At 40.5% G+C, this 12,571-nt stretch overlaps 1 protein-coding gene across 1 annotated transcript in view; it reads right to left on the bottom strand.

Annotated features, from left to right (window-relative positions):
- Positions 1 to 5,676: 5,676 nt before the first annotated feature.
- The window catches only part of LOC138555077 (olfactory receptor 6F1-like), a 50,375-nt gene continuing 43,480 nt past the window's right edge, over positions 5,677 to 12,571 (bottom strand). Inside the window, exon 4 of the mRNA XM_069642607.1 lies at positions 5,677 to 6,703. Coding sequence (XP_069498708.1) covers positions 5,677 to 6,703 — 1,027 coding nt within the window. The remainder of the gene's footprint in view (positions 6,704 to 12,571) is intronic.

Here is a 12,571-nt window from a genome sequence, read left to right as displayed (position 1 = left end):
TCAACTCTGTGCTTGCAATTTTCAGTTTTGGGAAGACGGGTTGGTCACTCCACACGGTAAGAGTCTCCGATTTAGGCAACACACTGGGTATGCCCTCATGGATGTGCGGCTCTGGCATGAATGTTTGGTATATTGTATTGGGACTAACAGGAGTCTCCATTTTGGCACAGGTTGCCTTGGAAGACTATGGAGTATCTGATGAACTGTAAGGGCCTCCAGCGGTAGGCCGATCGAATGAGTAATTGAAAAGACAAATGTACATCACAGCGGTGATCACAGCTCCAGTGACTGGGCGATTCAATTGCTGTTGCTCTCTGTGCCCCAGGCCTGGCCACCGGTGTCCTTGGTCTGGTCACAGGTGCTTTATAAAGAGTAAGCGAGGTTCTAGGATGGCTCTTCCTGTTGCAATAATGCAGCTACCCTTCACAGTCTTTTACAGAGATCGATAGTTTGAGATTCACGTGGTCCAAGAGTTGGCAAGCTTCCTATGTGATTGAGTGATTTGGGCAGACAGGTAAGAATAGCCTTCAAATTGTTCTGTCAGGATCTATGTTGGTACAACCTCTTCTGTGGCGACCTAGGTTTAATTGTTTTAGGCTTTTCAGCCGTGTCGCATCTTGTGTGGCACTTGTTGGAGGAACCAATCCCCTACCTCCTTGGTTAGACACAAAAAAGAGATGGTCTGCCACTCAAAAATTGCACCACACTTAAGTTGTTTCAAAAACACAGTAAAGCCCTTTATTCCTTGTTTGCACGTGTTTCGGCTACTAAAAAGCCTTTTTCAAAACAAAAGGGCATTAACAAAATACCAATCATATTCTGTCTTTTTTCCATAAGTCCCGGGTAAATCCCTCGAGCTTGTTTCAATCCAGTCTCCTCGCGTCGGCCTCGCGCAGTAGCTAGAAGTGTACCGAAAAAAGTAGTGGACCGGTGGTCTCAGTAAGGGAGAGGGTAGACAGAACCATAGTGCAACATGTGACAAGGAGTTGCGGCCGCAGCATTGCAATAGTCTAAGTGACGAGTAACTAAGGCTTCCATTACAACTTTACACTTGTACAGGGATATGAATGGACAAATCCTCTATATAGAATGGTGAATATGGTTGTGAAAAGTAGAGGAATGGTAAACAGAAAAAAATAAAAGTAGTGGAACACTGCTCCCGACCGTTCTCGCTCACTTCGATCACTGAGCTTGGCCCACCCATAGCTGCTAGTTTTCAAAATCTTTCTGTTTGAACTAGTTGTACCCACCATAGCATAAACTGATGTAACTCTCTCTGTCTCTCCTGCTTTCTCTCTCCCCGTACTTTCATTCTCTCTCTCTGACCCACTCTGTCATTGCCTCTGTCTCTCTCTATCACTCTGTCGCTCTCTCTTTCGCTGTGGGCAGGAGTCATGTTGTCAGGGAAGCTTCTGCTAGAGCCCCCTCTTACATTTCGGGCACCAGCGTGAATAAAGAAAAAACACAGATATGTTGAAAATAGAAGCTATTTAAAAAAAATACATGATTTAATGGTACTTTCTACTAACATTTTAAAGGGGCTCTTCACTTCACCTCAGGTATATATTTTAGTCATAATAAGGAGGTTATATGCATCTTATTGAGATAAGCAAATTATGACAAGCTAGCATAACCATATAAATTCTTTTCCGATAGAAGGTTATCATTCTAAAATGGACAGTCTGGCACACTCTTGTTGCCCTCTTTCAAAATACCCCTATTAGAAATGAGAATGGTAACAAATAGCCCCATGGAGAGGTCCTGAATGCTTTGCATCTAACCAAAGTGTATTTTGGGAACATGACAAATACCACATGTCTTTATATTTGGCAAACGTGTCTTTGATAAAAGGGTTATATGTGTGTATCACTAAGTGTACAATTAACACTGGGCTTGGTGCTCATTTTATTCTTCACAACACTCACACTAAGATTACAATGTTTCTAACCATTAAACATATATATTCATTTGGAAAGCTTACAGGTGAGAATAACATAATTATGGTCTTTGTCCCTATATTGAGGTCCTAGGTCTTTCTTGCTATTTGTTTCAGTAGCATTTTAGAAGTGGAGGGACATGGCAAAATATGAACATTCCCAGTTCCCAATGCACAGATATCGAATTATATGTATAGGGAGTACATGCGGAGTAACATTCTTCACATAGTCTGCACTCATCTTCAAATATTTTTGGGAACGCACAATTCAAAAGTTACCGTAGTTTGTACTGCTGGAACTGCAGCAACATTATCAAAAGTGAACATATATACCATGATTATACAGGTGGATCAATGCAGTGGCAGTCTTACTCTATTTGGCATTCCTCAAATATAAGTGTACTTCATTGGTTGCCATTGCAGACTCTAACCTGTAGGACATACATCCCGAAAGGTGGAAATTAGATGCACTTACCATCAGTCTAATGTATGCTCAAAAATCTAAGTTTATCTCTATGTTTTTTGGAAAAAGGACTGTTTCTCAACTGGAATTTCAGATTCTAGATATTGAAATTCTGTATCCTAAAGGTTGTAACAATAAATAAATGCTTCTTCGAAAGCAGACATTTTGGATTGAACACCTACAGACCCTTGGGCTTCATGATTTTAACAATGAACTCAATATACTATTCTTTGATACATTTTTGTTTCCTTACATTGTAGCCGGTCAGATAGCACAGCGAGTAGAGCGCTCGCTTTGACTTCTGTGCAAAGCCTCTATTCCTTACACGTTTCGTTTCATTTATTCTAATCATTCCTTTATTCCTTGACTTTTATTCGTTTTTTCCCTTTCTCCTTTTTTAGTCTTTTTACTATTTTATTACTATCCCACAATACTATCCCACAATATTTCCCCTGTTTTTATTATCAAGGTTTCATGTGCTATTTATTGTTCCTTGTGGTCCCCTTTTCTTTTATCTTTTGCATGAAACTGCTAGTTTTCTTCATTGTAGTTGCAACTGAGTGAGACACAACACATGTTTAGTCTTTTGATTCCTTATATGGTCCTGCCTCATGTTATGTTCCTAGTGGTCCTAAAAGAGTATCATTCTTGTGCATAGCATCTTCCTTACCTGTTATTGTGGGGGGCATGCTGGGGGTGATGGTTCCTTCTTGCTCCTATGTATTGGTTGACATGTGACTATACCATTATTATATTATGAATATGTAGACTTTCAATTCTTCAATTCTTCTTCTTGGCTAGTTGATATTTACACTAATACCATTTATTTCTCTTTGTACATTAATTTGCTCTTGTTGATGGTCTATGATCTGCATGCGTTGAGCGTTATTGACCAACACTAGCTGTACTCGTTCTTAAATGTTATGAATTAAGATCTACAACTTGTTTAATTTGGACCTTGAAAGGTCCTTTTGATATGGTGAATGCTTGTATTATTTTTCCAACCATTACATCTGTTTTTTCTTTGAACATTACATCATGGAAAATTGACATCTTGATTCAGTGAATTTCTGGATACAATCCTCTTTGAGGTCTTGTATTTTGTGCTTATGTAAAAAACCTTTTTTTGATGCTGCTTTGAGGATTATTTTGTTTTGGCTCTAGAATTTGATAATACTTTGTAGAGCAGCTTTTAAGCGTGTTTAGGAGTGCTCCTCCCATTGGTATCAAGTCATACTGCCTGATTATACCTATCCTTCCACAAATAACATTCCTTTAACTTTGTTTCTGATAGTTGAGCCATAACCACTCCCATTCACCAAGTTTGGAATGGCTTTCAGATCATTGGATGTTACTATGTATCACCACCATCTGGTCATGCAGGACATTACACCACATTTGAGTTAATTGTTTTTAATGGGGGTGGGGGGGTTCTCTACCACCCAAACCTACCAAAGTAAAATTAATTGAAGTGTCCCAAACCAAAATGAGGAGAGGTGGCTACAGCCAGATTGGGGGATACTGTTAAGGCGGTGTTCTTTCTGACTTCCTGAACAATTTACAGTGTTATTCTTGGAGAAACCTTAGTTTCGTGCGGGTCCTGATCAGAGTGCTGGTGGTGCGGAACGTTCCCTATTTTTTGCTATTTGCCTGACAAAGGATAAGTCCAGCCCTAACTCACTAGCGATGAATATGTTGCCCTTTCTAGGCAGATAAGCCTCACAATCTGCTTTTCTGAGGTCCTCAGCAATTTCTTTTGATTGTTGCATGTTGTTCTTCAACACACTGCAAAGTCTAAACAAAGATTCTGATATTTATATAGGGTGCAGATTCACAACCATTCCTCTCTGAAGATCTGTACTGCACTGTACTGAGGATTATGTTTAGGTGTGATTTAGGTGTGGTGGTACAATTGTATCTTACATCTAGCACCACACTGAAGTCTCAAGCAATAATAACCATAGGTGTCAGACAGCTTGTCAATTGGTGCATTGGGTAACTTCACAAGTATATATCATCTGTATTTACTCCGTAAACTGGTACTATACTGAGAGCCTATAATCTGGCCCCTAAGGTTGCTGTTGCTGCTGCCGACTGCACCTGCTTATCTATAGATTGTTTTTGGACTGCATATTTTGAGTTTAGAATTAAAATTAGCCTTTTTATCTACCAGACTTTTTTGAGCAAGGGCAGCTTGAATGATTAATCCATAGATTGATACATTGCAGGTTGTCTATTGATAAATGGAAGAAATACAACCATACTGCCAGAGAGGCCACAGTCAACTGAAAAACCTCTGCAGGCTCAACTATCAATCCTTGTCCACAACTTCTGACTGAATCTGTCTATACAAGTCCACCTTGTTAACACAAGAATGCTTTTTGCATTTAACTTTACAACCACACTGTTTTCTCCAAAAGTATTGGGTTGCAGATTTCTGAGAGGTATGATTTGGTCATGTATGACATCATCAATTCCTTCACTGCTAAATCCATCCTCACCCCTCAAAAGGTTCTGCCTGGTCCGAGAAGCACAACAGTTAGGACCACTCATAACATGCAGTGCTGCCCTTCAAATCAGTGTCCACGTTACTTGCTTAACACAAGAGGTGAGGCAGATGGCACAGACACAGTCTAGGCAACCAAGAAAGCTAGAGAAAGCAAGTGAGAGAGAGACAGAGAGAAAGAGAAAGAGAGGGAGAGAAATCATTACAATATTGAATGGGGTTACTTTGATTGAGTCTGTTTGTTGCATTTTTTACTGTTTTTTGTTACGGGGCCTCCTCTGCCATATCCCCCCCCTTTCCTTCTATATATTATCTCAACAATCAAATATACCCAACCAAACGTACTGCTTTTAATAGTATAACGGTAAAACCATTGCTGACCTTGAAAAAGGTACTGCTTGTTTCTCAGAAACTGCTTCCTTTTGAGAGTTTGAGGCCCTGTGCTCTATTGTCTAAAGTAGGGGTCTCTAAAGTCTGATCCTTGCTAACACCGGCCGAATCAGGTGTTCATGATAACCATTGATTTTGTAAAAATCTGCCACCCATTTAGATTTATTATATTCAATTTTATTCTGTGTGCATATCATGGAGTGGTATTGGACCAGACTCGCATAAAAGGGAGCACTGGTACTCAAGAGTTTGATATTGACTATCCATGCAAGATGGATATGCATGATAACTGACAGACATAATGAGAAATTGATTGAAATAATTAAGAAAAGTTAAATTACCTTACAACAAACTAATGAATCACATTCCACATGCTTGGAGTTACCCTGCACTAACACATTTTATTTTACCAATTTCTTTTTTCTTCTGAGGAAAGAGGTGCCCGCCTTGTGCATCACAACACAGGGTTTTACACTTGTACACTGTTTTCTTCAGGCTGTCCCTAACTTCCTTGTTTCTCAGGCTGTAAATCATTGGATTGAGCACTGGGGTCACCACGCAGTAGAATATTGATACCACCTTATCCAAAGGGAACCTTATGCTGGAATTTGGTCTTATGTACATGTAGATAACGGTACCATAAAAAATGCTAACAACTGTGAGGTGGGAAGCACAGGTGTTGAATGCCTTCACCTGCCCTTCGGTGGAAGGGATGCGTAATATAGCATTAATGATAAAAGCGTAGGATACCATAGTCAGCAGGCAGCAGCCCAATATCACACTCCATGCCATGACCAGAAATGTAAATTCACCCACCGATGTGTCTTTGCAAGAGAGCTTCAACAGAGGTGCGTAGTCACAAAAGAAATGGTTTATTTCATTGGGAGTACAAAAGGTCAAAGTTGAAATCCATAGGGCGGGGGGAAAGGCTGCAAACATTCCACTCAACCAGGCTCCGATGGCCAACTGGGTGCTGGACTCATGCGTAATAATGGTGGCATAACGCAATGGGTTACAGATTGCAACATACCTATCGTACGCCATCACAGCAAGGAGGCAGTTCTCCGATGCCCCAAAACCAAAGAGGAAATAAAATTGGGCAATACAGTCCGGGACAGAAATCCCCTTTTTTTCAGTCAGCAACGCCACCAGCATTTTTGGGACTGTGACAGTGGTATAAAGTACCTCCAAGAAGGAGAAGTTGGCCAAGAAGTAATACATTGGCTTGTGAAGAGTCCTGTCCAACTTCACTACAGTGATAATCAGCATGTTGGTTCCAATGGTCAAGATGTACAAGGCCATAAATAAAGTGAAGAGGAAGAGCTGAAGCTCCCGGACAACTTCAAATCCAAGAATGATGAATTCACTGGTGATGGTTCGGTTTCCATTTTCAGTATTGTTCATGATCCTAGAATCGGAAGCAAGAGTCAATTAAGACTTGAAAGAACATGTTCTCAAAATTGTACTCCAGATACAGTCTGACCATGTGTTGGACATCATGCTTAATATTTATTATTATTTAAACTTTCTTTGAAGGCACTCCCTCGCCCATAGGCATCAGTGTGCTGCACAAAATAATAAAATACATATTTATTCAAAAAGGTCAGTATGTTTGAAAAGCGCTAACAATATAATTGAAAAGCAAGTTTAAATAAATATGTCATCAACTTTTTTCGGAACTCTGTCAGGGATGAGCAAAAAAAATATGACAACAAGAAAAGAGGATCACAACCTAGGTATTGCAGCAGAAAATGTTTGTACAAAAAGCATTAAATGGTTACATTTTCTATGATCCAATCTTGTTATCACCTTACTATATGTGGCTCTACAGACGATGGCTGTGGTCAATTTATCTACCAGGTAGTACCAGCGTATTGCGAAAAAGTGACTTGAAAGACTAACAGCTGAACTTAAATGTAATGCTAAATCCAAAGGAAGCCACTGCAGGAGAAACAGAATAGGAGTTACATGCTGAAATTAATGTGTTTATTTTAATTTTATTTTATTGTTCATTTCTAATGCGCTTAATACTAGCGAGTGGTTTCTAAGCGCGGGATCAGGATTCAAACCTGTGTTGATCTGTGTTTCTTGCTTCCAAGACAAACACGTTGACCCTGAGGTATCCTTCCTCCCCAAGCATGACTGCTCACCACCAAACATGGCGACATATGTAAATCTGATCTGTGTGGACCCAAAGAGGAGGCATGGAGACCACAGAGAAGAGCACTGCCACCATCCTTTCTCACAATAACCAGTGCTTGAACTACTGTATGGCTTTCAGGCGCTGGTATATATTATTTTAACTGTATGCATGACAATAGGGTCACCATGGCCATATTCAGGAAATACAGGGACAAATTCAAGGATACTGGGTTGGTAGACGTGAGAGACAGTAGTTCAAGAGGAGTTACCTTCATTGTAAGGCAGAGAAGACCTAGCATGTGGCCATCTGGTTTTTAAATATTATTTATGAACCACAAATCTAACTAGAAAACAGCAGAGCACCATGAATAAAGGATGCACCCAGCAGGCTGCAGATCTTGTGCAGACGTAGCAGAGCTTGGTTGAGTCGGGAGGGTGATTAGGGAATGGAGAACAGCTCTAAAAATGGGTAGAAGTGGGGTTTTGTGGAGTAATACTCAATTGGTGAGATGTTCTTTGAAGAACATTAGGTCCTTCCTGATGTGTTGGATGAAGGTGCACAGGTGTATGTGCATTGGTACTTTGTTTCAGAGAAGGGCGTGTAGCAGGAAAAGGTGTGCTTCTCTTCTTCTCCTCTTGCTTTCATTAGTTTAAACTATGGTACGGTTGTGGATTCTGGTGGTGTGTTTGCCTTCAGAGATGGTGAGCTTCTCAGCCAAGTACAGGGGAGTTTGGTTGTGACTGCTATTTAGGTGAAGGGCTAGACTTGAGGATGGGGGTGATGTGTTTGAATTTGCTTATTCCTATGATACTTCAGCCTTCTGGATGGCTTTCCGTGGGGTACATGGGGCATCTGTTCTCCTATAAGTAGGCATTGCAACCTTCCAGGTGGAAGATGAACTGGGCTTTGACAGATGTTCTGGAACTTGGGGAGGGGATGAAAGGGTTGACTTTGTGGAGGAACGTAAAATGGTGGCAGGCTGTTTGGGTCTTCTTGGCATTGTGTGTTTTGAATGAGTCACAGCCGATGGTAAAGGAGAGAGATTTTGCAAGGGTAAGAGTTGAGGCATGAGTCCAACTTGCTTCATATCAGTCAGTAAATTCTTTACTTGGGCAAGCATGGTGGGGTTTCTTTGGAGAAAACATGTAATCATTGTCGGTTTGAGCTTCAGGCAGGCAACTGACAGCCAGGCTTGCATGAGAGACATACAGTGCTTGAGTCTATGGATGTTTCTAATGCAAATGATCTTCACGTAAAGCTTCATGTCATCTGTGTATTGATGTCAGTGTTGATGAGCCGGATAGCCAAACACGAAAACACGTTGTACCCTTTGCGAATCACCCTTCAAATCAAGGGCATGCTCGTACAGTGAAAGTCACAGGAGGGAGGGCTGATGATGTTATCTGCCTCAGATGAGTCAGAGCCACTCTTTGGGGATTATGGTTGAGGTGGTCCATGGGTTTCCAGGGGATTTGGAACTAGTGCAAGCCAAAGGAATTAGCAAGTGGGTGCTGTGAGGGGTCACAAATGTAAGACAGACACAAAGTTATAGTTTTCTCAATGTTTGCCATTTTTATTAAAATAAAGAGAGGATTAGATAAATGCCTATCTGTGCCTATCTTAACAGGAAGGTTCCTACCTAGCAAAGTAAAACTAAAGAAATATGGCCTAATGTCCCATATATATCTGGCCATCACACTAATACATATAACCAAAATGTACAAGCTAAATAGATTTGATTTCAGTTCAACAAAACAGTGCAAACGTTCACACTTATGATTTCCCCAAAAGTACTCCTTGTGACAAGGGTTTGGTTCCTTCCCCTGGATCAATTCAGGAAGTCCTTTGCAAAGAGTCTGATTCAATAAAGTTCTATTTAGTCCAACACATTTTTTTTTCTATTCAATATGTTCTTCCACTTGACAAAGTAAATGTCTCTCTCACAAAACACTTGTTCCAAAATCAAAGTCCAAAATCCAAGCAACTGTTTCTTCCACAAAGTGCTCTTCCTAGGATCTAAAGCAGATATGAGGATACCACAATATTATTTGAATGGAATACCTTTGTCAGGACAGCATAGTAAATGTCTTTTGTTATGCAACAATTTGTCAGGATGATAAAGTTAACAGTTTCTTTCCACAAGACCTATCTGCCACAACCACACTTCTTCAAAACAATTAGTTCTTTCCTGGTATACTCGCCTGGCAGGAAGAAAAACTCTGACAACTACAGTTGGTCTTTTCTATTAGTGGCAACGCTTGTTCCAGGATTTTCCACACCAGTGTCCCTTGCGAGGAGATTTGCACAATGGCTGCCTTTCTTAAAAGTCTCTTGACTGTCGGCAATGAGGGTTACAGTTTTCCTCAAGTAATATCTCAGAAAAGTAGAATTGTGTCCTTGTTGCCTCTTTACTGCTTCTGAACAGCCTCTTGGCTGTTGGCAATGGTGGGTTACAGGTTTCCCCAAGTTGATATCTCAGAATAGGAGACTTGCACCTTTGTTGCCTCTTTACTGCTTTTGAATAGCCTCTTGGCTGTAGGCAATGTGCGTTACAGGCTTCCTCAAGTTGATATCTCAGAAAAGGAGGATTGCGCTGAAGTTGCCTCTTTATTATACTGGTTTGGTGTTCCAAGTTATCAGCTACTTCAAAAAGTTCTCGGAGTGCCCTGGGATTACCTTTTACTTCAGGTCAACTCAGCAGTCTCCTTCTGCGTCTCCGCTTTGTTTCAGGCTGCTGTGGCGGGCCTCCCGCGGACTGTCTATATGATTGACAGCTCCCACCTAGGCTTTTGCTGGCATTCTTCCTTCGGTTCGGCGGCCTCTCTCCTGACAGATCCTGCCTCTGCTATTCCTTCTGCTTGTCCAAGCTGGAGCTCATTTTTAAGTTTAACTATCCTGCTCAGATGCCTTGCTTTACAACAACTAGAATGTACATTGGTTTCAATAGCACTTCTGATCTTTACTAACTCTTGGCTCCTCTTCCTTGTCCCAGTACCAAAAGAATTATGGATCCTGAAGTCTATAATGGCTTTGGGTCTTTTACATTTATTTAGTGGCTCTCCTTTACAATTAAGGCTTCCGGTTGTATGGTATTTATTTTTCTGCCATTTCCGTCTGTATTTATCCATATTTATTATTTGGGCCTTTTTTCTGTATTTATCCACATTTATTTTTTGTTATATGAAAAGACAATTCGCAACCAATATTTTTCTGCATTTATTCTAATAGAAAATGCATTTATTAAAGCACTCATGCAGCCATATAAGAAAGAAATGCTAGCTCCATATTTTCAATAGCATCAAACGGTTGCTCCTGTTACAACTTTTACTCTCTTCATGCTGCCAATCTGCAATGCGATTGGCCTGCAATGTATGAGTGACATCATAGAGAACCAGACAGAAAGACCTGTTTTCCGTTTTTCCCATTTTTATAAATAAATACAGACAGAAAGCAGATTTATTTCCATCTGTATTTAAGTGTAAAACAGTAAACTGGAAACCTTATTTACAATATTTCATCAATGCTCGAGTAAGAATAGAGGAATCATGAGTTAAAGGGGCAGAATGCCATTTTTAAAATTGTTTTACTGAAAAACTAAAAATATTTTTGTTTCTGAAATAACAGTGTTTAAATGTCTGCGGACATATTTGGACATATCAATTGAATTAAGGATTTTCTAAATGAGTGCCAACGTTTCCATGTTCTCTGGTTTGTACAAAACGTTTGAACAGCAATAATAAAAATATTAAAAAAGCCAGGATACCGGCAACTGCGTAATGAGGCCCAGTCTTTCCCCTTTGCACAAAAGATATTGTTTGAATGCTGCATATTTAAAATATTTCCCAAAATTACATGTTGCATTACATTGTTCACACCTCATGGTTCATGAATTTGGAGGTGTATTCTGGAATATCATTCATATATAAAGGTCTTAAAGAAGTCTGTGTAAGTGCTGCCACATATGCACAGCGTGGCTCCATTGCCACCTTGCGCACAACAATCCTCCCTCACATTTCAGGTGCACACATATCGCATCCACCTTGTGCCGTAAGTACAGCAGAAGCCCAAGCCCAGCCCCATCAGGGCCGGCCCTAGGATTTGTGGGGCCAAGTGCGGCAAATTAAGTGCAGGGCCCTTAATTTGCATTTGATGACATCACAGGAAGTGACATCAAAAGATGATCACAACGTATATAGGTAGGAGTGAAAACATGGTAAAAAAAAAACAAATGTATATATAAAAATCATCCATGTGGAAAATTTCCAATAACTACACTAGCAAAGTATAAAAGGTGCCCACATTTTAAGCTCAACAATTTATAATGAAATATTCCAAAGAAAACAAAAAGTATGAGACGTGCGCTTATATGGTACTTTTATGTGTTCTTGTGTGTAAGCGTCTACATTGGAAACATGACCACCTGGTGTGAAATTCTAGTAGCTAAACACTTGAGCATGCAAACTTTTTTTTTTAATGCTGGCCTCAAAAACACTGAACCAGGGTTGCATCCACGCATTGAAAAAAGTGTGCGAATGCACCGCACGTATCGACTTGTGCTCTGAAAATCAGTACAGGGCCAGAACCAGAGAAAATATTCCCTCCAGTCTACAGGATGACAACCTATCTTGCCACTTCCTTGGCTTACTTGCAGGCTTCATATACAATGTAATGAAAACGTTACATTCTACTTAAACGCTTTTTGGCATGGTAAATATAAACATGTGGAAATAAGACAAATAGCTAAAGCGGTTTTGTGCGATATGTTTAATTTTGCTGGAGGAAGGCACAGATTTTAGGCAGCTAACTGCTGCTTTGCGTGTGCTTTCAAAATAAAAATCCCCCTTTGCAGTTCTTAACACGATAAGAACGCCTTGTCCACAACAATGGTCTCTTAAATAGGCCATCACTTGTAAATCGCACCCACTTTTTAAAGTGATCAGCATTGCTTACGAGGGCCTCTGCACCTATTGGGCCGCTGGGAGGGGGTATTTGTACCGCTCGCGTTGCAGCAGGAGGTTAACCCGCAACAAAAGATACGCTTCCCCTTTATCATGCAGGCTGCAGCCTGTGCTGCCCGTGCCCTAAGAGTGGACTGCAGCAAGCATAGGGACCCTAAGCACACGGCCCAAGCTG

This window comes from Ambystoma mexicanum, chromosome 1q (genome assembly GCF_040938575.1).
Source record: "Ambystoma mexicanum isolate Mex_15411 chromosome 1q, UKY_AmexF1_1, whole genome shotgun sequence".
Lineage (NCBI taxonomy): Eukaryota > Metazoa > Chordata > Amphibia > Caudata > Ambystomatidae > Ambystoma > Ambystoma mexicanum.
This window is presented reverse-complemented; position numbering and strand designations above follow the sequence as displayed.